At 54.5% G+C, this 27,787-nt stretch overlaps 1 protein-coding gene across 4 annotated transcripts; it reads left to right on the forward strand.

Moving 5' to 3' along the window:
• The first annotated feature begins 4,236 nt into the window (after nucleotides 1–4,236).
• RRBP1 (ribosome binding protein 1) lies at nucleotides 4,237–27,782 on the forward strand. 4 transcript variants are annotated; one of them, XM_069009455.1, is made up of 24 exons: nucleotides 4,237–4,336; nucleotides 9,811–10,512; nucleotides 13,569–13,717; nucleotides 13,925–14,047; nucleotides 14,836–14,988; nucleotides 15,480–15,598; nucleotides 16,379–16,532; nucleotides 18,197–18,335; nucleotides 18,670–18,857; nucleotides 19,021–19,058; nucleotides 20,215–20,305; nucleotides 20,932–21,024; nucleotides 21,374–21,466; nucleotides 21,569–21,649; nucleotides 21,743–21,832; nucleotides 22,249–22,341; nucleotides 23,282–23,353; nucleotides 23,538–23,633; nucleotides 24,096–24,179; nucleotides 24,747–24,851; nucleotides 25,708–25,791; nucleotides 26,262–26,360; nucleotides 26,814–26,957; nucleotides 27,216–27,782. In XM_069009455.1, exons 2-24 carry the CDS (start codon nucleotides 9,831–9,833, stop codon nucleotides 27,252–27,254), a joined length of 3,009 nt encoding a protein of 1,002 aa, XP_068865556.1. In that variant the 5' UTR covers nucleotides 4,237–4,336; nucleotides 9,811–9,830; the 3' UTR covers nucleotides 27,255–27,782. The 4 variants fall into 4 exon arrangements, with proteins under 4 accessions (XP_068865556.1, XP_068865553.1, XP_068865555.1 ...); XM_069009452.1 differs by lacking the exon at nucleotides 24,747–24,851; XM_069009454.1 differs by lacking the exons at nucleotides 24,747–24,851; nucleotides 26,814–26,957.
• Nucleotides 27,783–27,787: the final 5 nt, after the last annotated feature.

The following is a 27,787-nucleotide window of genomic DNA, read 5'->3' on the forward strand; positions in this document are numbered from 1 at the left end:
AAAGCACATTTGTCATCACACCTTGAGAAGGCCCAGAGCAATATTCCACCAACTTCAGATGGGCTTCTATCTGAATGGGAGCTCAGTTATGGCCACGAGGGCAGAAGAAAGGATGCCACAATGAGGCCAGTGGGCAACATGGGAAGTAGCTGGGGAGAAAAGAAAGAGGTTCCCTTCTCAAACCCTTCATCAGCTGATTTAGCTCCAAGCTCCTCACCAATCTACTTCTATAACAATAGTTCGGCCGTCAGTGGACCCAAAGATGAACTCATTGAACTTTTGGCTTCTGGTGACTGCCTGACTTGCACTCCTTCTGCCAGCATTTGGGGCACCTCACAGAGCAGAGCTGTCAGGGCAGGGGAACAGCAGAGTAGAGATCTAAGGCATGAACAGCAGGAGTGCTCCTGGAAAAGGTTATTTTACAAATGCCCAGGGCAAAGCCCAGCTGCAGAGACACAGGGATTTAGTGTCTGCTGGGAACTGGGCTGTCCCACTGAGCTCTGGCTGCTAGCCCACTGACATGGGGTCATCCTGCAGGTCCTGGTTCATATTTCATATTCCAGTGGTATTTTCCAACCTCATGTGGAGTTAGGTGGAAAAACAAGGAGACCCTGCAGGAGCTACACCCTGCTCCAGAAGCAAATCCAGCTGTGGCATGGTGCATTTCCTAAGCCAGGCCTTGGCTGTGCCATTGCAGAAACACGGACGAGGAGGGATCCAGAAGCTCTTGCCATCCTGTCCCTGCACTTCGCTCTGCTGCAGCATCCACCTCCAATTTCCATCCCTGGAGCAGAGCTGCTGCTTATTAAACCCAGACCAGCAAGGGCTTGGCAAGGCATACAGGCTGGGAGGAACTGCCAGGGAGCCAAGGGGAGGCCATACAGACTGATTCCTTCTTTCGTGAAAAAGGGGAGGCTGCTTCCAGAGGATTCAGAAGGATTGAGAGTGGATGTGGAGCTGCTTGGAGGATCAGCCTGGCCAGGAGACAACGCAGCATCATGTCCACAGAGCAGGCAGCTGCCGAGTCTGGAGCAAGGGGCTACTCTCCTCTTGTTCCTACCAGCTTTTTGGTGTATTTCTGCAGCAGGAAGTGTTCCAGAGTGGGAGTGAGTGGCAGGCAAGCACCACTACACCTCCACAAGGGCACCACCAAGGCCAGGCAGAGCTCTCTGCTCTCCTGTAAGAAAGCACAAGCTGTGCCTGTCCATGTGCTTGGACATGTGCCTGGATGTGGATCACACGGGGATGGCACAAAGCACTTGGTCACAGTCCTGGTTGGCTCCTCAGGTGGGATTTCATGGTCATCTCTGCACAACTGAGCCTGGAGCTTCAGAAGGAGCTGGGCTGCAGGGGACCTCAGGGAGTCCTGCAGACCTTGCAGCAGTGTTAGTTTGATGACTGCTGTGCAGAGCTAAAAATACCCCAGCTATGGTTAGGAGTTCAGGATAACTAATACACCCAGTGGAAAGATTTGGAGCCATTCCAGGGCTAAACAACAGCTTCTTCACCAACAGCCAAAGACTTGTGGATGCAAAAATAACTAGAAACTGAAAAACTTGAGCTGGAGCAAGCAATTTTCAAACTGAACCCAAAAAAAACTTTCTAGTACTGAAGACAACCGTGGAAAATTGTCAGCACTTTGGTTGTTTTAACAACAGGGTACACAAACCTCTGGATTTAGGCTGGATACCGCCTCTGGGCAGGAGTTGGGAGAGCTAGTATTTACAGAGAATGCCTTCATTACGAAGGTGAAATCAAATTACACTGATATCTTATCCCAGTGGCCTGGATCAACAGCATACGTGCAAGAATCAGAGGGAAACACCATGATGGGAGGTATACACTTGATGTCTTAAAAAGTGGGGAGAAACACCCAAGAACAGACCAACGGTGACTGTGGGTGCTGGGAGGAACGCTGAGGAATGAGTCAGCTTCCAGCCACACAGGGGTTGGGGAACAGAGGGCAAGCAAGGGTTTCAGACATCTGTCTACAGACCCCAAACACAGCTGGGGAAGGAGCAGAGGGAGCGGTCCCCTGAGCACATCTGTGCCATGGTCGCAGAGGACACCCAGGCTCACATCTCAGCTCTTTCTGCCTGGGGTTTCACCCCATGCTGTGCATTTCCCCACTGCTCTGCCCTCAGTACTGTTCCACGCTGAAGCAGACACTCAATTGTTCATCTGGCTGGAGATGGTGAGAGTGAGCCCAGCTCTCCACACCTCAAGTGCTTGGCTCAGGCTGTGCACGCCAGTCCTGGCCCCAGTGAACACTGAAGTACTCAGTGCCTTGCTAAGAGAGCTTGAGAGAGCCCAGCCTCGGGTCTCTGACACCCAGCAGGCTTGAGAGAACACCCAAGGTCCCCCAGGATGCTCATGGCAAGGCAGGGGCTGGAAGGGGTGCCCGGCTGCATGCTCCACCACAGATGTAGCCAGGGAAAGGGGGACTCACAGGGCTTGGGACATAGGTGCTGTTCAGCCGCTGCATTCCTGCATTCAAGTGCTTTGGTTTGGAGAAGGTCCTTGGGGAGTTTAATGAGCCGATGATCCCAGGTGGACTGAGGCAGAGATGGATCCCAAACCTTCATGCCTTTGCCTGGAGGCGTCATGGCCATCATGGGTTTTCCCAGCCCAGGTCCTGCTCAAAGTGGGGAGCCCTGCCCTGCCCCCAAAAAAACCACAAAAGAGCCTCCAAGTTCTCATGAGTGCCAAAAAGTATTTGTGCCTATTTCAGGTCCCTCCGCAGAAGCTGTGTTATCATAATTAGCTGAAATGTTTCTCCATGGGCATATTTCCTCTCTTCTCCCACCACACCAGCCCTCATGAAACAGTCACTTATTCTCCCCTTGCTGTTGTGTCGAGATGTACCAGGCTGCGGGCAGGACCTGCTGCCCTCCCCAGCCTGGCCTCAATAGCACGGCTTGTTCTCCGTGCAGGGGTGACGATCCAGTAGCAGCTGATGTAAATCCCAGGAACACCAGAGAGCAGCCCCAAGGGCCACCTCCTGAGAAGATCTGGTCACTGAAATACAATAACATTGATGTGCCAAGCCAGGAGGCTGGAAGATCCCAGCAGCCTGTGCTGTGATGGTGAATTATCACTCCCTCACAGACACTTTTTTAATGGATTCCTTTCCTACTCCACAGCCAGTGCAGAAGCTTGGTTGTGCACCACAACAGGGCCAAGGAGAACTCAGGGTAGGGAAAGAGACGGCTCTGAGCTTGGCTGAAGATGTGGAGGCATGGGAGACATATTCCCATGCAAGTCCAGACCTTTCATCTGCTTTGGGATAAAAAGTGTAGCCAATGCCACAGACCAACCCTCTTTGCCAATGCTCACACTCCTGCTTGGTTGGGTGTCAGGAGGGTTGGTTGGTTTTGGATGCACGTTCCCAGGAAGATGGGCCTGACATAATTCTCATGTTCTTACTGCAGACTGGCAGAGTGCAGCATCTCCTGAAGATGCTCTAGCTCTTCTCCAGTGGTTCAGCCTAGCAGTTGGTTCTGATGTGAAGGGAGTCCCTTCCAACCCTTACTTTTTAATTTCCAAGGTACTGTAGCATCCAAATCACCTCCAGATAGCAAACTCTCTCTAGTGCAAACAGGTACTTGAGTGATAAATCTTGCCATGGGAAGTCACAAGCAGGCCAGGAGACACACAGAAGGCATGTGCCAAGAGGACAGCCACCATTCTGGGTGGCACTGGCCATTGTATTCATGGCTTTCTTCCTGTCCTGGGACCTGCAAGCTGATGGGTGATGGACCAGTCCCAGCACTGTTTGACCATACAGCGTTTGCAGACCCTGAAAAAAGGCTCCCGCTGGGGCCAGGCATCTTTCAGGTCCAATCTGCTCCATGCTGCCCACACTCACTTGAGGAGGGTCCGCAGCGTGGAGCAGCACCCCCGCCGCTGGCTGGGAGCTCCCCGGATGCCCCACGCACCCTCTCCCCGCTGTGCCCCAGGGATGACGCTGATACCCCGGGCAAGGCCGGCGGGCAGCCACGGCCGGCGCACACCGATCGCGGGCAGCTCAGTCCGGGGGCGAAGGTCCGCGGGGTTCCCCCGGCCCCGGGAGCCGCCGCAGCCGGGGAGGGACGGCGGAGGGACGGCGGAGCATTCCCGTTCCCCCGCGGGGAGGGCCCCGCCGCCGCCCCGCCCGGCCCGGCCCGGCCCGGCCCGCCCCGCCGCGCTGAGTGGGCCCCGCGGCGCGGCGCGGAGCGGCGGGCGGGACGCCACGGGGCGGGGCGGGACGCGGCGGCCGAGCCCGGCGAGACAGCGGCGGAAAGTGCCACGACTCCACACGGCCGCGGCGGCGAGGAGGGACCGCGACCCGGCACGGGTGGGTAGGGGCGGCGGCAGCCCTTCCTTCCCCCGGCCCCTTCCCCGGCCACCGCTTCCGCGATCCCCCCGCGCCCGCCCCGCGCTGCCAGCGGGACCCCCCGCCCGGCGCTGCCCCCGGCCCCGCACTCAGCGCACTCGGAGCGGGTGGGACCCGCCAGCCGCGGCCCCGGCGCGGAGCCGTGTCCCACGCGGGGAGCGGCCCGGGCAGCGGGGGGGATCCCGGCCCGGGGTCCGGTCCGTGCGCCGGGGGCCGGGCGGATGAATGGCCCCGAGCACGGAATGGCGGCGTGTGCGGGCAGGGCGAGGTCCGGGCCCCGCGCTGCCCCCGGCCCCCCGAGCGCCGCCGTCCTGCCCCAGCGCCAGCCGGATGACAATTATTAATCTGATTAACCGCGCTTACAGAATCTCCCGGCGCTCGGGCCGCTGTCCCTTGTCCAGTTTTTTTTTCCTTAACTAAGCCTCCGACAAAACTGTGCTGGCACCCGGAGACCCCCCGCAGCGTGGGGTCCCCGAGCTTTTAGGCAGAGGCATCGACCCCATAAGGGGACACCCCTCACCCACCGTGGGGTCTTCCCAGCCTGGACATGAGCAGCCTTCCCGCGGGTCTGCCCCGCTCCTCGCCCTGCCAGGGAAGCGGTCCAGCGGAAGAGCGTGTGCTGCACACGTGGCTGACCGGGATGGAGAAGTGTCCGCGCCTGGAATGCCAGCTCTCACCTTCGTCGAAGCCCCGCATCAGCGGGAAATGGTTGGAAGGAGTCGCGGCTGCTGGATGTGAGCCCCAGGGAGGAGCTGATGAGGACCGGCAGTGAAATGCCTCTTCGGGCCAGGGAGGGGAGAGAAAATTTGTAATAGCCGCCGCGCAGATTAGTCAAGCTGCAGCTGTGTTGTGGTGCTCTTACACTCTTCTCCTATATATACGTGTATTTTCTGCCTGTTTTTTCACTCCTGGGCTCTGGAGGGGAGCTGGCAGCACTGCTGGCAAGCACAAGCCAGCTGGCTGCTGCTGCCAGAGCTAATGGAGCACTAAGACACGTTCAATTAAGTTGAGCTATAACTGTTGATGACGGGCTGATCTGGAGTTGCTGCGTGGAGTAGCACATGCTGCCGGGAGGCTGGAAGTGCACAGTCACACAGAAAATGTATTTAAACAGAGGCTGCTGGCGACGTGGGCAGGATCTGCACGTGGCGTGCAGGCTTTTCTCGTTTGTTTTTAATTTTTGTCTCTCTCTATTGCAACAGGGCAGAGAGAAAATCTCCAGGAGAAGTATCTGGTGATTGTTTTTTTTATCTGCTGGCAGTGCTGTTGCCTTCTCCTGCTGCTGGTCTGCCCTGCTGTTCACAGGATCAGGCCTCCCAGTTCCCTCATCCTTGCCCTTTCCCTCCTTTTTTCTTAACCTGCTTCGATATGTAGAGGAAAGGACGCTGCAGGTGCTTCACAGGCAGGCATTGCTGTGGGTTATGCAGAGCCCAGTTCTCTCTTTCTCTGTCCCCCATCACCTCTCCTGCATTGCTCTAGTGTGAGATGCCACCTTGACACCGTGGCAAAGTGGAAGCCTTGGACTGCAGGGGGGGCAGTGTCCTGCTTGCAAAGAGCATCTTTTCCTATCTGCAGCACCTATCAACACCAGGAGGAGATAACACGTATTTTCCTTTGGCTATGACAAGAAACAAGATTTCTGTGGTTACTGGACAGTCTGTCTCTTCCTTTGCTCCTGCCCACCTGTTGTGTGGCCTGGGTGATTTAAACCAGGGTTGGTGGAGGGCTGGGTCTTAAAGATGCTGAATTCCCTTGGATCTCATGTATGGTCACAGAGGGGAGGACAGGCTGAACAGGTGGCAGAGTTCCAGCCTGGTTTTTGACACAGCTGTCAGTGACAAATGTGACCACAAGACACTGAGCATGGCCCTGGTGCTGTCATGTCACGTGTCTGGGGTTAGTTCATCCTGGAAATTGTTTAGTGCTGAAAAACCAGCAAGGCTGAGTGCTTTTCTGGTTCTGCTTCCTTAGGGCAAGTTGGACTTTTGCTCAGGTCAAACAGAGGTGGCTGCACGTGCAGGGAGGTGAGGGAGGTCAGGTCTCTTGGGCTGTTATCTGGGATTTTGGGAAGTGTGATGGATAACAAGGAAAAGCCGCATGAGTGGAAGAGTCAGAGCACAGCATTTCAGCCAGCTCCTTTACATGAGAAGGCCAAGTGGACCAGTTGTCCATCTTACTCCGGTTCTGGTGATGGGGAAAAGCTTTACCTGGACAAGCTGTTTTGGGGAAGGAGTCTGTGTGTGGAGATATTTGATGATTTCTGCCGTTTTGGCTGGGAGAGGAGGATGCTCCAGAAATTTCATGGAAGTAAATGTGCTCAGTGTTGGATGTGAACTTGATTTTTTGAGCATGGACTCTGATAACTGCTGGTGTCCACCCATCTCTTGGGCACACAACCCTGTCCCAAACAGATGGAAAAATGCCATCGTAGGAGTGAAGTCCCGTGGAGGACCAGAAGCTATGGAAGGGAGGATCCTGAAGTCTTTGAGCCTCTTCAGAGTGAGGCTGTCAGGCTGAAGATGTGAGACTACCCTTGGTGCTCTGTTTTGCCATGTCCTGGCTAAGGCTTTGTGCAGGTGGGAAGCATAGAGGGCTTTCCTGCCAAAGGGCACATGTGCTTGCGAGGGGGATGGCGTCTTGCTGTGCAAGTCCAAGAGCAAACTTCCAGCCCTTGGAAGGGCAAAGGTGGCAAGGTGAGGAAATGTCAAAGCAGAGCTTCTCTCCTGGGTGCTAACACCGCAGCATAAATGCTTCTGGCATCTCTGCACCAGGAAGTTCCTGTAGGAAGACTTTTCCTTATGCCCCAAGTGCCAAGGCCAGCCTGCCTTGATTTAAGTGTGTGTGGCTGTCTGTGCACAGTTGGACAGATGGGCTCTTCCCTGAACAGGTTGTTGGGCTGGTCGTGCCAAGTCCCGACCACAGGAGGAACCCTACAGGTAGAACTCGCTGCTCGGAGTCAGCACGGGGCTGCGGGGCATGAGCGAGCTTTGAGGCAGGACCAGGGTTTGCCACAAGAGTCCTGGCTGGCACCTCTCACTCCTTCCTGTGGATTTTCTCCCAGCACGTCTGTCCTTGGGAACAGCGTGGGGTTCCCCTGGTTGAGCAGTGGGAGCTTGGATGTCCTCTGTGAGCATCTCAGCTGCTTGCAGGAGCTCTGGCTGCTGCCGTGGCTCTTTTGCAGGTCCACAGCTCCTCAGTGCTCTGGCTGCTTTGTTCCTGTATTGCTTTTGGTCTGGAGGGGGTTGTTGGGGTGCTTTTGTTTCGCTAGGAAGGACTTTAGTGCTCATTTACATCCTTATCTCACCCTGGCTGTAAAGCTGGGCAGGAGGCAAGGTACAGGCAGCTTTTACTGCAGCCCGTGGGGCTGGGTGAGGCTCTCTGCGAGGGAGAGAGGGTATGGGGCTCTGTAAGGGCTTCTGGGGGACAATCTTGTGGGGTGAGGTGTGGGGCAGGCACAGGGATCTGATGCCGTGATGCCACATCCAGCACTGCCAGCTCGCCCACCTCACCACCACTGCCTCTGTCCTCTCATCCATCCTCCATAGTGGAGGCTGAGATTTCTTCCCCCATTCCCATCCCCTGTGGGCTCCATCAAGCTGCTTTTGAGGGTGGCAGTACCAGCTGGTGGGGTTGGAGTGTGCTGGTCAGCACTTGGGGATGCCCTTGCCCCAAGCTGGAGCATCAGATTTTTCTCTAGATTTGAAACTGTGGTGCTGTGAGGTCGAGAAGGGTTTGTTTTTACAAATATGTTGGGGTTGCTGGGTGAGACATGTAGGTCACCGGGCTACAGCTCCTGGGTGCTTTGGTGTAGCGCTAAACCCGGCACAAGATTGTGGGTATGTGTTCTCCAGCCCTACTTTTTATTTACTGCCAGGGAGAGGAAATCCAGTCCTTCTCACCCTGTGGGTTAGGATTTATCTGTCTGTCCTGGTTGGGGCCATCCCAAAGCGCTGCTCCCAAGTCGCAAGGCAATGACTTGGCACCAGATGTGCTGGGATAGAGTGGGCTGAGGCCATTTAAACACAAAATGGCCAGGGTAGATGTAATAGTGATGCCTGTGGTATCAGCTGGGATCTCCAGAGGTGCCCTGGGGTAGAAAATTGGCCCTGACAGGGGAGGCTGGTTCCAGCTGGCATGGACAGCCCTCCTGCCTGCCAGCTTCTCTCTCTGCTGCTTTACCTGGGATGCTTGGAGAGGTGGGCAGGGAGAGCTGGGCTGCTGGTTAGAACATCCTTCCCCAGGCAGGTTGGTGTCTCCAGTGGGAGATTTGCAGCTCCTCCCAGCTCTGCTCCCCCTCCTTGGGTGCTGGAGATGAGTTTTCACTGCACTGTCCCCAGCTTGAGCTGCAGATTCAAGTTTGCTGCTCCAGCTCTTAGAAAGGAAGGGCCTCCGAGGCGTCTCCTTGCAAGCACTGAGGTTTGAAAAGATGCTGATCTCCTTAGGTTTGTTCTTATTTTTGCCTCCTCCCCTTCCAGCCCCTCCCTCCCTCCTCAACCCACAACCCCTCAAAGAGGAAATTTCGATAATGTCAACAGTTAAGCGTGGGGATGAGAACTCCTGGTGGCGGAGGACTTTCTGCATTTTGCTCTTTGTGTTTTGATTCACAATGATGAGAACCACAGCCATGGCAGCTCCTGGAGAATGTCCCTTCCCAGATTAAGCTGCTTGACACCAGCATCTGAGGCCATGAGCCACCTCAGAGCCACATGGAAGCAATGCCCTGGTGGATGAAGCACATGAATGGGACAGAAGTTGGCTTTAAAAGCAGGACAGCCTTCAAGTATCCATTAAGAGGAGTGGGGGTGGCAGCATCTTTCCCCAGGTGTGGCTGAGCCCTGCTTGCCAGACCTCAGACTGGCTGTATGACACTGACACTCCTCAGCAGCAGTGCCACAGTGTGCAGGTGGTAAAGGGAGGAGGGAAGGGCTGCTGCAAAGCTTTTCTTCTTCCAGGGGGATATTTTACTCCAAAGCTGACACCTGGATGTGCATCTGGGTCTGATGAAAAAGCCAGGTGCTCCAGGGAAAACCCAGATTTTGGCCAGCTTGCACCCAGCAGTCTGAAAGTGGGCTCCTTTACTGCTGCACCTGTGGCTTAGGGTCATGCAAAACCACCCCATTGGACATAAGAATGTGGCTTTTGGCTGTCTCTGACTGCATCCCTGTTTTTTAATTCCCTCTCTTTGGTTCTTCTGGAGATGAAATTTAGTCCTGGGGGTGCAACTGGACCCCTGTACCTGGGCAGCGTGGCAGAGGAGCACAAACTTAGGGGTGTGCAGGCAGGTCGACCTGAGTCGTGTGAATCTGGAGTGTTCCTCTTCCCAGTGCACGGTGCCATTGGAAGGCACAGATGTCCGTGTGAAACTCCTGCTCAGAACAGCCATTGCATTTCTTTCCTCCCCTGCTGCCCTTATCTGTTGTCCTGGTGTCTTGCAGGCACGGAAGAGTAAGGCAGGATGGACGTGTACGACCCTCAGACGTTGGGTGTTGTGGTCTTCGGAGGCTTCATGGTGATCTCAGCCATCGGGATCTTCCTGGTGTCCACCTTCTCCATGAAGGAGACGTCGTACGAGGAAGCCTTGGCCAAGCAACGCAAGGAGCTTGAGAAGGCCCAGCAGCAGAAGTTAGAGAAAAAGAAGAAAGAGAAACCAGTTGAGAAGAAGGGAAAAGCAAAGAAAAAGGAAGAGAAACCGAATGGAAAGATCCCAGAGCAGCAGCTTACTCAGGAAGTGACGGACCCTCCCAAGGAGGTGGTTCCTGAGCCTGCTGTAGTGCCTGAGCCTGTCACAGTTGAGACTCCAGCTGCAGCGGTGGCAGTTGTCCCCCAGGAAAAGGAGAAACCTGTTCCATCACCTAAGGAGAAGAGGAAGAAGGAGAAGAAGGTGGCAAAGGTAGAACCTGCTCCTAGCCCAGTGTTGGCTCCAGCCCCTGTCAGCGTCCCCAAAAGCTCTCCGGTCCGGGAGGTGGCCCCTAAGGAGGTGCCTGTTGTGGCAGTGCCCCCAGTTGGCACTCAGCAAAGCGCTCCGGTCATCAGCTCTGTCACCGTCAAGAAAACCGAGGCTCTTCCAGCCCAGGAGGATCAGAAGCATGATGGACCTGCCAAGAAAAAGGCTGCATCCAAGAAGAAGAGTGAGCCAGGTAAGGCCAGATTCCTCTGCCTATATCCCCTTGGTCCAGCACACAGGTGTTGGAGAGTTACAGGTTCCTCTGGGATTTGTGTTGTGGGATCTGGACAGAGGAATGAACGAGAGGTGCATGTCCCTGTCCTGGGAGAGGGACAGCTGCCAAGGTGCTGCACATCTGGGTGGAAAGCCAGGATGAGGTGTTCTCCCCATAGAACCCTGACTTCTAAAAATACAGAGGAGCTCTCCCACACTTTTACATGGAGCTGGGTCACTGCTAGCATTTCCTCATCCTTTAGTGGAGGTGAAGAAGGATTCTTCAAGGAGAGAGGATTGATGGAGTTTTATACTGCAGGGGATTGATCGTAGAGTAATTAGAGGGAAGTGACTTTGGATCTGTCACAGGGAAGGGAAAACTTGCCCATCATCAGTCATGCCTCACTTGATTGACTCAGAGATGGAAGAGATCAGGTGGTCTTGAACTCTGCAGAATATAAAAGGGTGTATGGAGGGGAAAATCAGCTCTGTAGCTGGATTTGTGCCTCTCATTGTACCAGTGGGAACAGTTTGGGATTTATTTTTGGTTAAGTGATAATGACGAGCACTAAAAATGTGAATGCTTTCAGACCTGTAGAAGGGTTCCCATGTGGACAGATGGGAGAAATCTCTCAGGTGTTCTCAAAGATGTCATGTGATGTGCACAGGTTTCATTTCTTTCTTTACCAAAAAAAACCCCAACCCACCAAACTAAAAGGCATCCCTTCTTCTGCAGCACATCCAAACCTGCTGTGCAGCCTGGCAGTTCCCACACCCACATTTTGGAAGAGGGCCTGCTACTCAGCAGGACATTTGCAGCTGCTGGGTTTCAAAGATGGGTTAAACTCCTTGAATCTTCTCTTCTGAAGGAAAGGATTTTATTAAAGGCCATCTCCACACGTGGTGGTGTTTCAAACAATTGGAGAAGCTGCTCCTGGAGGGTATTGCAGGGGTGGTGTTGGGGAAACTGGAGGTGATTGGCTTGTTGTGTGCACCCATGTGAAAAACACAGTCCTAAATCCAAGCTGTAATGGCTGAAGGAATGTGGCTGGGAGATGAACTTTTAGCATTTGTTGTGAGGTTTTTGCTGCTCCAAACTGAGATTCCCCTTGGGTATGAAGTGCCAATGCTGCATGTCCTGAAAGCAAAGGGTGGTGTCTTAGATGCTTGTGTGGGATTTTGCAAAGGAAAGCTCTCGGTGGGATTTGTCCCATGAAGCCAGCTGCAACCTGTTGTGGGCAACCGTGGTCTCTCCTCCTCAAATGCACAGGAACAAATTATCCTGTGGCAGATAAAAATGGGTGCTCAAAGTGTCCATGGACACGTCCTCAGCACTGAAACAGATGGCAAAACTGAAGAGAGCAGCCTAGGGTATTTTTCTCTTGTGTGGTTTGTTTCATCCATGTCTCCCAAGTCCCCTGGGGTGTACGAAGTGGCTCTTCAGACCACTCATCCTGCTGTGCTTTCCCATGGCAGCTTTGCCACATGGCTGCTCCTTGTTCCATTGCTCCCTCAGCGAGGTGCGAGGTTCCTGACTCTGCACGTGGGCTCGGCGTCAGCACTGGTGTCCCTGTGCCACAGCCTGCCAGGCTGCCCTGGCTCCGTGTGCCAGATGCAAGGTGGAGTTGACACAGTGCCTGCCCTTTCCAGAGCTCCTTCCCACCACTCCACCTGGAGAGGGGCGGAATTCCGCTTGGTGTGTCCCTGCACGCCGCAGGACTGAGGCAGGGGATGCTGTGTGCTGTCCTGCAGCCCTGCAGTTGCCAGCATGAGGAAAGTGTGAGCCAAGCCTCGGGCCCTGGTTGCACAAGGGGGTGGAGCTGGCCCGGCTGCGCTGCTGGGAAGTGGCTGTGGCTGGGGACGCAGACTCGGCTGCTGCCAGGGCTCGGCGCTGCCATCCCAAATGGATCTACCAGAGATCACTCAGCAATTACTGTCACTGGCCAAACAGACTCGACTTGGGGAAAACTAATTTATTCCCAATTAAAGCAGATGAGAAACAGAGACAAAATTAAAAAAACTCCTTCCCCCCTGCCCTTATTCCCAGGCTCAACTTCAGTCCTTCCCTCCTGGCTCCTCTACCTCCCCTTCCTGAGTGGTGCAGGAGGATAGGGACTGTGGTCAGTTTATTACAGCCGCTCTCTGCAGCTGTTTCCTCTTCACACCTTTCCCCAGCTCCAGTGTGGGGCCTTCCATGGGCTTCAGTCCTTCAGGAGGAACCTGTTCCAGCATGGGCTCCATTCTTCAGAGGAGAATCTCTGCTCCAACACCTGTAGCACTTCCTCCTCCTCCTCCTTCTTTGAGCTTTGCTGCTTGAGGCATCCAAAGCTTTGTATTCAAGAGACCCTGGTGTTAATGACTTCAGGGGCTCTGGAGCTACTAAACTCCAAGCTGCTTTTCCTTCTGTGATTTTCTAGGAAAATGAGCCCACTGGGCAATAGATACAGTGCGGGAACCCCTAAACCACTGCCCGCCACCCTCTGGGTATTGTGACCATGTGCAGTGAGGTCCTACGACAGCATCATGGTCCCTGATGCTCCCTGGCTTTCCCAGGTTAGCAGAGGGGTAGGGGAAGGGTTGGAGTAACGTTGCTCCCTTAGCAAAGGGCTGGAACAAACCTGGCTGGTGAAAGGTGGGAGATGACCTCGCTGTTACCGGCACCACTGCGTGGAGTGACATCCTTCAGCAAGGTTGTGTTTTGGTGCAGTCCAGCTCCTGATGCCCAACAGGTCTGAGCCCTCTGGCATTGGCAAAGCACTCCCAGCTCCTGCTGAGAATCTCTCAGTTTGGTAGAGGCTGGTGGCTGGACCAGCTGTTGAGCCAGGCAGAGGTGACAGCTGACTCAAGGAGCATGTGTGTGGTGACATCTCCAGCACTTTTCCTACTGCTCTCACTCAGAGAGGTACCAAATGTGACTCTGGAAATCTGGGTGGATGATGGTCTGAGATGGCAGTTGTGGGGTTGAAGCCAGCTGAGTTGATACCATATTTCTGCTGTTGTCCCCAGAAGTCCCAACCCCTCCCCTTTCCTCCCTAGCACCTACGGATTCGGATGGGGCCCTGTACCTGCCCTACAAGACGCTTGTGTCCACGGTCAGCAGCATGGTTTTCAGTGAGGGGGAGGCCCAGCAGCTCATCGAGATCCTGACGGAGAAAGCAGGAATCATCCAGGACACCTGGCACATGGTAGGGCTCTGCCAGGGCTCTGCTGAGCCTCAGGAGGTGCAAGGGGAGGGAAGGCACCCCATTTTCAGGCAGGCTGGCCCTGAGGGTGTCTTGGAGAGCGGGGCTGAATTTTCCCCTGGAGCAGAGGGCAGGATGTTGTGCGTGTGGGGTGGAGGGGATGGGTCTGAAGGTGGTGGTCCCCACTGATGTGCCACCCCATGCTGGCAGGCCACGCAGAAGGGTGACCCCGTTGCTGTCCTGAAACGCCAGCTGGAGGAGAAGGAGAAGCAGCTCTCTGCCGAGCAGGAGGATGCAGCTGCTGCCAAGAACAAACTGCGGGAGCTGAGCAAGGTAAGCCCTGCGTGGCCCTCCTGGCATCCCCAGTGTGAGCTCTGCTCATGGTGGCACTCCATGTGCCTCCTGCTCCCCACATCTCAGCCCCCTTGCAGGTGAAGCCCAGGAGCTCTTTGGGCCCTTCACCTGTTGGCTGTTTTCTTCCCAAAAAGGGGAGGAGATCCTCACCTGCCCCCCTCTCTTGGGCCTGCTCCAGTTTGGGGAGGTGCCAGCCCAAAGAACCACAGGGTAATGCCCGCTGGCAGCCATGGGAAGAGCCGGGGAAAACCCTTTCTGTAAGATTGCAGCTTTCTTCTCCTTCAGGGAGAAAGGCAAATCCTTCCTTGTTTCAGATCCCCTGAGCTGAGAAGGTGCCTTTGTAAGGAGCCTGATCCTATTTACAGTGCCCTTCCCTGACTCAGCTCCCTGCCTCCACCTCTTTCTGAGTGTTGAAGGCAGAACAAATCCCTGCCACACTGAACTTGCGGCTCTCAAGTCCATCTGCCTAGTTTTTCTGCTTTGCCCCAAATGCTGTGTGATATTATATATCCTGGGGGAGGAAAATAAAATTCCAGGCTGTCTTACTCCTTTCTCTTAGCTGGCCCAACATGGAACAACAGTGGCATCCAGTGGCCACAGAGCCCAAAACAAAATGCAGGAGGAAATGTAAGTGCTAAATGTACCTGGGTATGGGGGCAGCAATGAAAGGGCTAAACTTTGTAGTCTGCTGAGCCAGGAGGCCACATCCTCTTACAATGGGGAAACCTGTGCTCTGAGGACTAACTGGGGTCCTCCTTTCCTGGAAGGAGCTGGTGGCTGAGCGGGCCAAGGCGGTGGCCGTGGAAGGCAAGCTGAAGGAGCAGCTGCTGGCCCGCGAGCGGGAGATCGTGGCGGTGCAGGCACGGATGCAGGCCAGCTACCAGGACCACGTCAGTGAGACCCAGCAGCTCCAGGGCAAGGTGAGCCCCAGGCCATGCTCTGCACCTGCCTCCTGCTGCTGCCAGGTGGCTGCTGGTGGCAGATGTGTGACCTTCTGGAGAAGGCTGAGCTGAGGGAGGGGGCGAGAGCCTCAGGGAGGGGCGAGAACCTGCAGTGCTCCTGGGCCGTGGTGCCCAAGTTCCCCCCCAAATCCCTTTAAGTCCCCCCTAAACCCCCCTTAAACTCCCCCAAATCCCTTTCCAAACCCCTTCAAGTCCCCCTCCACCACTCTAAGACCCACTTAATACCCCCAAAATTCCCCAAATACCTACCCCAACCCCTTTAGGCCCCCTCCCAACCTCTTTGGAGAAGAGGCACGTGGGAGCATCCTCATGGGATGTCACACCCCTGGGGGCTGTCAGCATCAGCAGACGCTCCCCTGCGTTGCCAGTCCCTCCTGCTCATCTCCTGGGCTTCAACAGGGGGAGCAAAAGGGCTGGGGGTGGCATTAACCCCTCTTGGGCTCCTCTAGATCCGGACCCTGCAGGAACAGCTGGAGAACGGCCCCAACACGCAGCTGGCTCGCCTGCAGCAGGAGAACTCCATCCTGAGGGATGCCCTCAACCAGGCTACCAGCCAGATGGAAAGCAAGTAAGGCTGGGGTGGGGGGCAGAGCCTGGGGCTGCCCTCTGGCACTGCCTGGCTTGGCCACCCCCTTTCTCAAAGGTACTTCTACAGACACTCCAACTAGCTGGAGGTAGAGGAGGGAATGAGGGAGGAAGAGCTTGCCAAATGGCTCTTGGGGGTGCACCAGGAGAAACAAGGATGTTCTTCCCAAGTGAAAGGGCAGGGAATCCCTCTCTCCTTTGGGGTCACCTGTACTGATGCCAGAACCAACAGGCAGTGGAGCAGGGAGAGGGGATCAGAAGGCACTGTGGTGTTTTTCCGCCGCAGGGGAGCTCATACTCTCAAACGAGAAGAAATGCAGCTGGCTCTTTGATGGGAGTGATGCTGCAAGAGAGCAGAGCTCAGCCCAATGTGTGCAGAACAAATAGGAGCTAGGTAGAAGAATTTCACACTCCTTTTTATAGACAGTCTGAAATGACTGGTGATTAACAGCAGGCAAATAATTACAGAGTAGGCTCCAGCTGTAGTGCTTCCTCTTGTGTCTGGGAACACAGATCCATGTGTCCTCTACTTCATAAGAAAGGAATGTCTCCTGTGACTGAAACAGGACTTTTCTAAAGTGATTTGTTGGCTCTTTCCACCCCCTCCCTAAAGGACCAGGAATGTCCTAGAAACAGGCAAACAAAGCTCACCATGTCAAGTCCTGTATCAGGCCCACAGGAGGGAGGATGTGTTCCCCCATGGTGACACCAGAGAGGCTTGGCTGGCCCGTGGGCTGAAGTAACCCTGCTTCTGTTGCTGCAGGCAAAATGCTGAGCTGGCCAAGTTGAGGCAGGAGTGCAGCAAGCTGATGAAAGAGCTGTCTGAGAAGTCGGAGGTGCTGCAGCAAGAGGAGCAGCAGAGGAAGAGCTGGGAGATCAAAGCGGCGGCCTCAGAGAAGCGAATCGAGCAGCTGCAGGTCGGGCAGGCGCCGGCAAACGCGCTCCCCTCGCAGGGATGGGTGGCTGGATGGCAGGGGATCCATGCACTTGGCCATGGGAAGGGCTAGGAGGGAGATGAATGTCCATGGGTGGGAAGGAAGCTGCCTGGCAGGCTTCCTGATTGCTCTCCCCCCATTAGCTTGTCACATCAGTGTGCCCCTTGTGCAGCACTGCCAGCAGAGCCCAGGGAGCAGGATGCCCTGGTTGAAGCCATTCTGCTGCAGGTGCTCTCTCTCTCAAACTCAGATGGTTTTTAGCCTGTTGCTCTCTCTCTCTGGTGTAGGAGATGGAGCTTGTGGCTTTTTTTGGTTGCCAGCAGGAAGTGACTGGGTTTGGGGTTTTCAGGGGTGTTGAAAGGACACCTCCCAAGTAGAGCCTCTGAGCACACAGAGGTGTGCTGCTGGCAGGCAGGCTGGACTCACACAGGGAAGAGCATCTTCTTGGGATGTTGACAGTGCTCCTGCTGGGATCCTGCTGGGATGTTGCTAAGATGTGGGCTGGGAGCATTAATCCCAGTGTAGCAGACAGAGTGAGGGATGTCCTCAGGAATGTGCTGTGGTCTCTGAATTGCTCTGGCCTCTTCAAGAAAGGGCTGTGGTGGCGGAGACCTTTATCTGCACGTGCCAAAATGGTTTTGTAGAGGAGTTCCTAGAGCAAGGGGCCGTCCATATCCTTGCTCTTTATTTTTTGTGTGCCTGAGGATGTGGATCTGTTTTGGATGGGCTGCATTTGGCTCCTGCTGCTTTTGCAGGTGAAGAGCAAGGAGGGTGATGTGAGCACAGAGCTGGTGTGAAGGCAGGAGCTGCCTTCCTGGCTCAAAGCAGGAGTTCCTAGACATGCTTTTGGGAGAACTCCAGGCCTGTCAGCTTGCTGCATGCCTTAATGCTAATTAAATAAATCACGCTAGCTGGAAGACTCTAAAGTCATGTGCTGAAGGTGCTAAGGGAGAATGTGTTCCACAGTAACACCTGGAGCTCTGAGCTGAGGATACTGAGTCAAATCCACAAAAAACAGAGCAGCTCTGCTTTCCAGGTGGTGCTGGAAGCATCCCTTGGACAGAGCCAGGCCTCCTGGTTTACCTTGTCCTGTCCCTGCCATTGCAAAGCAATTTTTCTCCCTCTGCAGGGGTGCCACTTGTACCTGTAAAGCTGCAACTCGTCCTCCTCCTCCTTTGCCTTCCCTCTCAAAATGCCTGCCCTGGCCAGGCCTCTTCCTTGCTGCTTTGTATGATGGAAAAAAAAGAAGTATTCCCTGGCCCAAATTGCACAGAAAATTCCTCCACGTGTGGAAACGTGGTTGGGTGTCTCTGTTCTGCAAAGCCCCGTGCCAGCCCCTCTCCCTGCTGGGCTGGGGTGATTTGAACCAGGGTTCTGAGAGGTTTTTCAGAGCTCTCCAGAAGGGAGGTTGGCCATGGAGTTGGCCCAGAACCGAGACATTTGGGTACTGTCTACTTCCCAACATGAGGGCTGGCACGGGATAAACCACGAGGGTGCTTCCCTGCGCAGCGGGAGCTGGGGGGGAGGGTGACTTTAATCCCCCAAAACACAGCTTAAAAACAGGATTATGTGACACATGAAGCTTTATTTCAAGTTGGCTGGGGTGTCTGTCACGCTCCAGGAAACCTTCTTTTCCTGCTGTGCAGGCTTACCAACGTGAGGCAGAGGTGATGCTGCAGAAGAGGCTGGACGAGGTCAGCGATGAGCTCCGCAAAACCCAGAGCAGCTACAAGAGCCTCTTGGCAGATGCAGAAAAGACCAAAGGGCAGCAGCAGAGCATAGCTGGTGAGGAGCTGGGATCAGCATGGGGAGGGCTCTGGGGCAGACTGGAGACTTTGAGAGCTTGGAGGAGCCAGCTGGGGCAGAACAAGTAGATCCAGGGATGAGTGGTGGTGGTGTGAGCAAGACATGGGCTGATGCCTGGTTCTATCCCAGGATGTTACTCCCAATGCCTCTCTCCTGTGCTGTCCTGCATCCCTGCCTGACCTTTCTGTGCCTCCTCAAAGCACCCGTGGCCAAAACTTCTTTGGCTACGATCCTGCTTGGACAGAGCAGGGTGAGGAGTCTCCAGGTTTGTTTGCATGTTCCCTACACTGTTTGTCACCCTTGACTCCAACAGAACTGCAGGCAAAGCTGCTGAGCTCTGAGGCAGAGGTTAAAAGTAAGCTGCTGGAGTTGGACAGTGTGAAAGGGAAGCTGCAGGATGCCAGCTCAGAGAATACAAAGCTTCTGGAGAGGATCAAGTCCATCGAAGCTCTGCTGGAAGCAGGACAGATGCGGGAGGCAGAAAAAGACAGAGACCTGCAGGTTGTGTGCTCATTTAATTGAGGTGGGAGGAGGGGAGTGGGTGACACTGCTTGCACAATCCCTGTGTTGTCTTTGCTCTGGGATCCTCTCTGGGATGCCACTGAAAGGACTGACATGCATCATGTGCCTGGGGCAGGTAATCAAAGTGCTTTCTCTCTTCCAGGCAGCCAATGAAGCAGAAATGAAGCAGCTGCAGTCAAGGTGGGTCCAGGTGCCCATCCTGCTGTGGCACCTCCAGCTTGCTGTCCATGTGTCCCAGGCTTTCTCGAGCACTGAGCCTGTGGCTGAGGGCTTCCTGCCTTCCAGGCAGGCTTGGGGCTGCCCAGCTGGGAAGTCAAGGTCAACCCTGGCCAGCAGTGCTGTTTAAAATGTTAATTTGCTCTGCTGCTGGCCCTGTGTAACAGCCAGTCCACTCTGAAGTAGGACTGAATTGCTGGCAGGCACGTGGAATCTGACCAGTCCTACAGAACAGGAGGTTCTACTGGTGTTGGTGCTGGGTGTGGGATGTCTCTGGTCCAAGTCCCTGCTCAAGCCTGGGCCAACCAGAGGAAGGTTTTTTAAAATGTTTCCAGGTATCTCCAAGGATAGAGATTCACCAGCACTTTAGGTCCCTATTCCAGTGTTTGATAATCTCTTCCCCCACACCCCAGCACAGAAAGGTTTCCTGGCATTTAACTGGAGTTTCCCATGTCTTGAGTCCTGTCTGTTGCTCCTTGGCCATGTGCTGGGCACCTCCAATAAGGCCCAGGCTCTGCATGGGGTTAAGATTTCTCAGATGCCCCCACTGCCAGCAAGCATCCAGTATCCCTGTAAAGGAAGGCAGCTGCTGAGTTGTCCTGGGACCCCCAGAGACTTGTGTAGTTCTTCTCAACAGCCTGAACCTGCTCAAACTGGGGGTCCTTTCAGGGCATGTGGGGGATCTGAGGGTGTGGAGGGAAGCTGCAGCTCTCTGGTATCAAGTTGGCAGCCCTCATTTAGGATTACTCAAGATAGTGGGATGATACTTTTGAAATGCAGAGCTGTGGGCTCTCTCAGCCTGATGAGCCATGGACAGGAGCAGTCCCAGTTGTGCAAGCTGGAATTCCTGGCCTTTGCATCAGGTTGCTGCTTCATCTTTTTGTGTGTGTACAGCCAGCCAGTTACTTGATTGATTGTTATTGCTGGTAAGGGGGTAGAAAACTAGATCCCACTCCAGTATTGCCATGGCTGTGGTTTTTAGTCCTGCTCCCTCTTCCTCCTGCTGTGTGTAGATCCCAGAGCAGACCAGGATAGGAAGGGCTGTGGTCTCCATCTCGGGAGCTTGCTGCCCGTGAGGGAGGTGACTGCTCAGGCTCACTCCTGCATCCTGCCCTTCCAGACTCCAGGAGAAGACAAACCAGCTCTCAGCCTTGGAAAGGGAAGCCACGCAGCTGCGGGAGGCAGTGGAGCAACAGAAGGTGAAAAACAACGTACGTGAGTGACAGACCTCACCCATCCTGGTCACCTCCTGATGGCTCCGGGGTGTGGCCAGAGGCTCTTCAGCCCCACAGATCTCTGGAGGCACTGCCTCATCTGCCAGAGAGCAGGAATACTGCTGGCAGGCTGTACAGCTGGAGCTGGTGGGCTGCCTGAGCTGGCATGTCTGTCCCATGTTCTCTTGGGAGATTTAGGACCTGGTAACCCAGAGGGATCCTACCCTGGTCGGGCCAAGGCAATCCCTGAGCAGGCTCCTTCACACCTTCCTGCTCCTCTGCTCCTTATCCCTCTACTGCAAGGTGGTGTCAGTTTTGTGGAGGCCACCCTGCATCCCTGCACTTGGCCTGGGTCCCCTGCAGGCATCCTGAGCATGCTTGTGGAGCTCTTGCCCCGTCCAGCTGTGGCCTGCTCCCTCCAGAGCACTGCCAGAGCAATGGGGTGTGTGGAGCCACTGGAAAGATGGGGGAGAAAGGAATGCATGCGGGCATGGGATGGAAAACTCCTGACCAAACCCAATTCCCTAGGCAGAGGCTTTGAAATCCCCTGCAGTGCCAGCAAGCAGCTTTGTGGCCCTTGACACAGTGTGTGGCTTATTGCCTTCTCTGTGTGGTCTCCACAGGACCTTCGGGAAAAGAACTGGAAGGCAATGGAAGCACTGACCACAGTGGAGAAGGCGTGCGAGGAAAAACTGCTTGCTGCTACAAAAGCAAAGGTGAGCCTGGCCTTTCCCTGGTGTTGGAAGGGAAACATTCAGCTTCCTCAAGCCACCAGTGAGGCTTGCCCTAGGTTACCTGCCTCCTTAGGAGCAGTGCTGGCCCAACGCTGCTGCAAGCTTCTCCAGAATTTCTCTTGAGGCCAGTGCACCCCTGGTACTGGTCACGGTTGGGGAATCTGGAAGGTGGTTGAACTGGAAGTGACATTTTCGTGGTTTGCAGCATCAGCAGTTTTCTGTGTTGGCTGGTTTCCCCAGCCCTGTAGGCACAGAAAAGCAGGACCAGTGTTGTCACCCTGGCCAGCAGGTGCCCAGGACCTCCATCCACTGCAGTTTGTCCCTCTTTCAGGAAGAGCTGGCCCAACAGCTGGACGCGCTCCAGACACGAACCAAGCAGACGCTGCTCTCTGCCCTCCCTGGAGTCACCATGTCCTCACAGCAGGTGGGACAGGCTTCCTCAGCCCCCCCCAGAGCCTCCTCTACATGGGAAGGAGAGATGTCTAAGCATCCTCCTTCTTCCTTGTTCTCTTTCTTCCAAACTCAGGATTATGACACGTGGCTGCTGGAGTTTAAGGAGAAGACCGTGGGTGTGCTAAAGCAGCAGATGATCACAACGGAGCCATCAGTAAGTGAAGGCTGGAAAGTGGAGGGATGAGGGAGTGCTGGAGGGTCACATGTTCCTTCTCCTCATCTCTCCTTCCCTTCCCTCTCCTTTTAGGATTCAGCTCTTAAATTAAAAGAGGCAGAGGAAGCGCAAAGCACTTTACAAGCAGAATGTGAGCAGTACAGAACGATCCTCGCAGAGACAGTAAGTTCCTGCTCTTTGCACTGTGTTGGTTTCCCACTGGAAATTCCTCCCTGGAGAGGTCTCCTGGCAACCCAGGCTGCCTGTGAGCTCAGGGTGGGCATCCCTTGGTGTGTTGGGGGGGCAGAGTATTTGTCAGTGAGACAGAGGAACAGGATAAACGTGAGTTTCTAGAGCTCTTCTTCAGCCTAATTGTGTTGGAAACCTTGCTGGTGGTGATGGGATAAGACACAAGGGGTGGTTGAGCCAGAATAAGGATTAGGAGCCCCCAGCCCCACCTGAGGCATCTCATTCTGTCACCTGTTGTTTGCCCCAAATCCTTGGAGAGGCTTTGGCTATGCCAAGGCTTCTGGCCCTTGCACTGCTCAGCCTGGTGGGGGCTGGAGGAGGTTTGGGCTCAGCTGAGGCTTTGCCTGCAGGAAGGGATGCTGCGAAACCTGCAGAAGAGCGTGGAGGAGGAGGAGCAGGTGTGGAAGGCAAAGCTCACAGCCTCTGAAGAGGAGCTCCAAAAGGTGCGTGTTGGTGACACACTTGGGCTTGGTGCTCCTGGAGCACTTCCAGGAGAAGGGGATCTGTTGGCTATGAATTGGTTGGTGATCCTATATGTTCCTGCCAGCTGTGAACACCAAGACACAGGGACTTCCTTTTCTCCCCAAATCTACCCCTCCTGTCACCAAGTCAGCTGCCAAAAAGCCCACCTCATGTAGAATATTCCCTCTTGAATGCAGAACTGAGATTAAGCTATTTTCCATGGTCTGGCTGCTCCTTGTCCGTCACATGGGGTATTGGAGTTAACTGGGGCTGCAGGGAGGTGGGGGAAGCTGTTGTACAAGAGATGTTTGATTTCTCAGCCTGCTGCTGGCTCCTGTGGCGCCAGCACTGCTGAGGGCTGGTGTAGGATTGCACAGGGTGACGTGGCTGCTGATGGTGTGCGTGAGGGGAAGAACGCGATGGGAAGAACGCCTGGTGGCCTAGGGCAGCTGCCAGAGCAATCCTGCCTCTCGGTGGAGAGAAGGTGAATTCCTCCTTTCCAAAAACTTCAGCAGCTGTGGAGTCCTTCAAAAACCAGCCCGGGTTTAAGTGCTTTTTCTGGCAGCTTGGCCTCTCTTAATAATGAAGTCCATGCCACCTCATCGGAAAGTTGCTGCTTGCAAACCAAAAGCTGCTTTCAGCAGGAAGCTTGTGCTGAGTCTGCTGCTGGTTTTTTGGGTGTTGAAACCTGACTGCAGCCACCTGAAGCACTGCAGGCAAGAGCTGTTGCCTTGCTTCATGATTTATTGCTTGTGTTAGACTCGTCCTCTCTGCGAAGGCGAGCTCCTCTGTGGAGCTCCCCTTGGATGTCAGACTTCTACCTGATGGGTGCAGGATGAAGTGGGAGAGGTGGGAGTGAAGCAGCAGCAAGTTTTTGAGCCAAAGGTGCTCAGTGTCCTCCTCTGATCCTTTCTGCTTCAGTCACACCTGCAGCTGAAATCCCTGGAAGGCATGGTGGAGAAGTTGAAAGCAGATCTGCAGAGCACAGATCAGGTGAGGTTTTTTGGGGAGGGGAGGTCTCTGCATGGGTGCCAGAGAGGCGCATGCTGTGCTTGCCTTGAGTCAGGCCCCATCTCCTGACTTGCCTTGGGGAGGGCAGGCTTTAACCACAGGATGTTTGGGATGTGTTGGACCTCAAGCAATCAACCCCCTCCTGCTTTCGTCTCTTTTAATCCAGTTAAAGGAATACACCTCTCTTCTGGAAACGCAACTGGAAAATCACTTGGAGACAGCCAGCTCCGAGCGCCAGAACTACACAAAAGAAGTTGGAGCCGTAAGTGTGGTGGCTGCTGCCTTCTTCACCTTCTTCTAACCCTGACTCACCACCCATGCACATTGTGAGCACTTGAGGAGTGCCCTGGGATTCTGGGAAGTGCCCCAGGGATCTGCAGCTTTGCAAAGAAGGAGAAAACAGATGGAGATGGTTGCTCCAGTTTGGGTTGCAGACTCCTAAAGCCAGGAGAGCCATGGGCAAGGTGATGGGTCAGGGAGATCTGTATGGAGGTGCTGTCTGCTGCTCCTGGGTGGCCTGTGTGGTCTCCGTGGCTCTGGTGAGACAGGCCCGTCCCATGGCTGTCTCTCTGAGCAGGCATCAGCAGGCAGATCAGCACGTGATGCCACCATGACCTCTTTGAGAAGATGTTGCATCATAAAAAAGCCTCCTTGGGCCAAAGAGTTCCAAAACCAAGTGCATAAAAGGACTTTTTTTTTTCTCCTTTCTGTTCCTCCTCGGCAGTTGAGGCAGCTCTTGTCAGAGTCCCAGGAGGAGCTGGAGGCAGCAAAGACTGAAACGCAGAAGCAGAGCAAGGAGCTGGCCCTGGTAAGGAGGGACCCTGGGAGATGCCCTGCTGGGTCCTTGGGGCTGGTTTGCAAACCAGCTGTGGGGCCAGCACCCTTCCTGTGGGGCTGAGGGAGGGCAGGAAGGCACAGCCATTTCATGGGGAAACCTGGTGGGGACCACATATTCAGAGGCAGTGCTTGAGACCCAGAAGGAGGTTTCTTACTTGCCTGTCTTTCCTCCTGATGGGGAGGTGATGGGGGTGGGAAGCAAGGGAGAGCAGCAAGGCTTGCGCAAGCTGGTGTGTAGCAGAAAAACCCAGCTGCCCCACCACTGGACACTTGTCACCACAACACCACTCTGGGGCAGGGGTTTGTGTGTCCATCCATCTCAGAGCAGATGAGGTGGATGCTCTGCACCCCTGGGAGCTGTCATGCCTCCAGCTGCCCAGGTTAGGTACCACTGTCCTGCTCTGGCAGAAACTGAGGTGGTTTTCCAACATTCCAGCTCATGTGCAAGCCAAAAACTGGCAGGCTTTACCTGTAGGCCCCTGTGGGTAGTGTGAAGGCTGTGGCACAGAGACATTGCTGCTTGCTGCTCCTCCCTCAGGCCAGGCAGCAGCTGAGTGAGGTGAAGAGCCACGTACGTACAGGAGGGAGAATAGTGGGGTTACAAGCTGAGCCAAGTGAGCCTGCACCCCTCGAGGTCAGGGTGGTGAGACCACTCCTGTGGAGGCTCTGACCCTTAAGCATGTCCCTGTCCTGTGTCACCATCTCTCACCGCATGGAGAACTGCACACAACTCTGCTCAGGGCTGTCACAGCTGTGTTGTGTCTCACCCTGTGTTGGGGGCAGCCAGCCCAGCCCCGCCTCCCCCAATCAACCATGCATCCTGTTCCCATAGGGAATATAGCAGTCAGCTTTCACCAGGCTGTTCCCCTTGGGAGCCCTCTGTCCTGGCACCAGGCTGGCAAGGTTTGGGGGATGCAGGCAGGACATGCTCCAAGCCCTTGGGCCGACACTGCCATGTGACAGTGCCCTGTGGGGCTCAGAGCTTGGGTCTCCTCAGAGGAAGGGGACAATAACCTGACAGAGCTGTGCTGGGATCCCTTCCCAGCCAGTGGGGATTAGGATTACAGAGGCTCCATAAATCTTGCTCAAGCTGGGCTGAGGGCATTAGCAGCAGCTGTTCCCTTCCAGGCTGACATCTCTGCCAGTGGCAGTGCTCTGTCTTTCTCTTTTAATCCTGTTAACTGTGGAGCCTTCTCCCAGTCATGGGAGCCTGCCAGGCACATCTTTCTCTATGGGGTGCCTCTCATCCCACGTGCCAGCTGGTGCTGCCTGAGGAGCAAGCAAGATTTGGCAGTGCTAAGCCAAGCCCCAGGCTCACCATCAGCAACCTCCCAGCAGAGGGGGGATGCTGGTACCCATTGCCCATTGGTGCCATGGTGAATGCTTCAATTTTTATTTCTTCTGTCCAGCCCAGCCCTCTTGGTGATGTCCCTGCTAGCTCATTTCGTAAGTCTTTTTAAAATTTTCTTTCTGGGTGTTTTCCCCTCTTCTCAACACAGCTGAAAACCCAGCTGGAGCAGAACGAAACGCTGGCAGAGAAGGAGCAAATGCTGCGGCAAAAGCTGGCACGGGAGCTGGAGGAGGTGGGTGTGGGCGAGGATACCAGGGTTTGCAAAGCCTTCCTGGGTTCTTGGCTGCTAATAAAGCCCAAGAATTAATTTGAAGAATTAATCTGAAGGCTTTTTCCCCATCACTGTCCACACCTCAGACATGGCTGTGAGACATTCCCTCCCACATCTGAAGGACTTCTTAGAGCTGCTGTGCTAAAGCCATGTGGCATCACTGGCCCCTCAAATTCAGCTCTCCCAGTGCCCCCATGTCTTGTGCCAGCTTTTTCCTTTGAGGGTTAAGGGCTTTAGCTGGATTTCCTGCTGCTCCTGGTGAGAAATGCCATCTCCCTGGTGGAAGCTGGATCAGCACAAGCAATGCCTTATGTGTCTGTACAACCTAGCTCTTTAGCAGGACACACCCAGCGGGCACTCAGGGATGGCTGGAGCAGGATGTGTGGGAGATGCTGTTGGCTTCTGTGCTTACTGAGTGTGTCTTTTTGCAGGCCCAGAGCTTAGCACGCAGCTTGCAAGCAGAGCTGGAAAAGCTGAGACTGGCTGAACATGCAGCAGCTTCAGACAGGGAGGAGGCCCAGCATCTCAAGGTGATTTGGCTGTGCCATGACAACAAAAGTCATGTCCGAGCAGGACTAAGGGCATGATTTATAATTTCTGAGGATGGAGGAGCGAGGCCCATCGTTACCCTGCAGGAGAGGGCTGAGAGCTCCACCGTGGCTGAAGGACAGCAGGGTCACAGCTACTGCATCCCTGCAGGCCGAGATAAGTGTGATGCCCTGAGCAAACACGCACAGGCTGGGCTTTTCAGGCACTGGGAAACCATCCAGTCTCAGCCCATGGCATCTCCAGGGGGGCAGAGAGAGCTGTAGCTTTGGGGGATGCCTGTTCTCCCTGTCCAGGAGGGAACGAGGTGTTCCCCTGGCCTGTGGTCACTGAGACAGCTTGATGCAGACCTGAGGTGGCCTGAGGTGCTTTGAAGGGGGGAAGGTCAGCAGGCAAAGGGAGGCTCAGGCAGATGCCTTCTTTTGACTGCCATGTAGGAAAGACTTGAAAAAGAAAAAAAATTAACAAAGGACCTGGGCCAGGCAGCAACCAAACTACAGGAGCTACTGAAGGTTACCCAGGACCAACTGGCCAAAGAGAGAGAAATGGTGAAGAAGTTGAAAGAACAGCTTCAGGAAACGGTACTGGTGGTGGCCATGGCCCTCCCCTTGATCCTGGTGGAGGCCATGGGGCAGTGTGCACCAGGCAGGGGTTTAAAACTGGAGGCAAGGTGGCCCTTGCTGCCAGAAACCATTTGGGTGGTTTTGGGAAACCCTGGGATCACATGAGATGGTGGTCAAGGTTCTCCCTGCCCCATCTGTGAAATGCTTTGGGGCTTGAGCTGCCATGAGAAAAAGGTTGAGCCAGTTGAGTAACCCACTTCTTTTTTCCTTCTCCAGGGGAAAGAGGACAGTTCAAAGGAAGGGACTTCAGTTTGACGAGTCTTCACCCTGGACCTTACAGTAAACTTACCAAAATGCCTTACACATTCCTAAAAATAAAAATTTATGCTAAATTTACTGTAGATAAAAGATACCAAGCCATTAGTGACCCAAAACCTAGTTTTGAAACTTACAAGAAAACATACAAAACCCCCCCCCCCAAAAACCAGCCAGTAAACACTGCAGTTTGTAAGAAAATCTTCATACTGTTTTGTACAAGTCTTCGTTTCCTGGGGAGCTGCTGTGGCCACGCCGGGTACGTGCTGGGGCTTCACCCTCCTGTTTCAGCAGATCCCACCAACGTGTGAAAAGGGAAGACTGCGTTTGTACATCAACCAGTGCAATTATAATTATATATTTTTTCCTTTTTTTTTCCTTTTCTTTCCTTTTTTTTTTCTTTTCTTTTTTTTGAGTGAAAGGAGTGTGAAAGTAAGACCCACCATGGAAGGATGCCCTCTTGGATGGGTGGCTCTTGGCACGTGCATTTCTGGGTGTCGATGCAATTAAAATGATGTAGTGAAAAGAGCTTG

The sequence above is a fragment of the Aphelocoma coerulescens genome, chromosome 3 (assembly GCF_041296385.1).
Source record: "Aphelocoma coerulescens isolate FSJ_1873_10779 chromosome 3, UR_Acoe_1.0, whole genome shotgun sequence".
NCBI classification, from domain to species: Eukaryota; Metazoa; Chordata; class Aves; order Passeriformes; family Corvidae; genus Aphelocoma; species Aphelocoma coerulescens.

Bases quoted from the DNA above. Each gene is read 5' to 3' on its own strand.
- RRBP1 (XM_069009455.1), top strand. From the start codon at position 9,831: ATGGACGTGTACGACCCTCAGACGTTGGGTGTTGTGGTCTTCGGAGGC. The intron at 14,989-15,479 runs GTGAGCCCCAGG...GGGCTCCTCTAG, and splicing joins CCCAGCAGCTCCAGGGCAAG to ATCCGGACCCTGCAGGAACA. The intron at 24,852-25,707 runs GTGAGACCACTC...TTCTCAACACAG, and splicing joins CACCCCTCGAGGTCAGGGTG to CTGAAAACCCAGCTGGAGCA.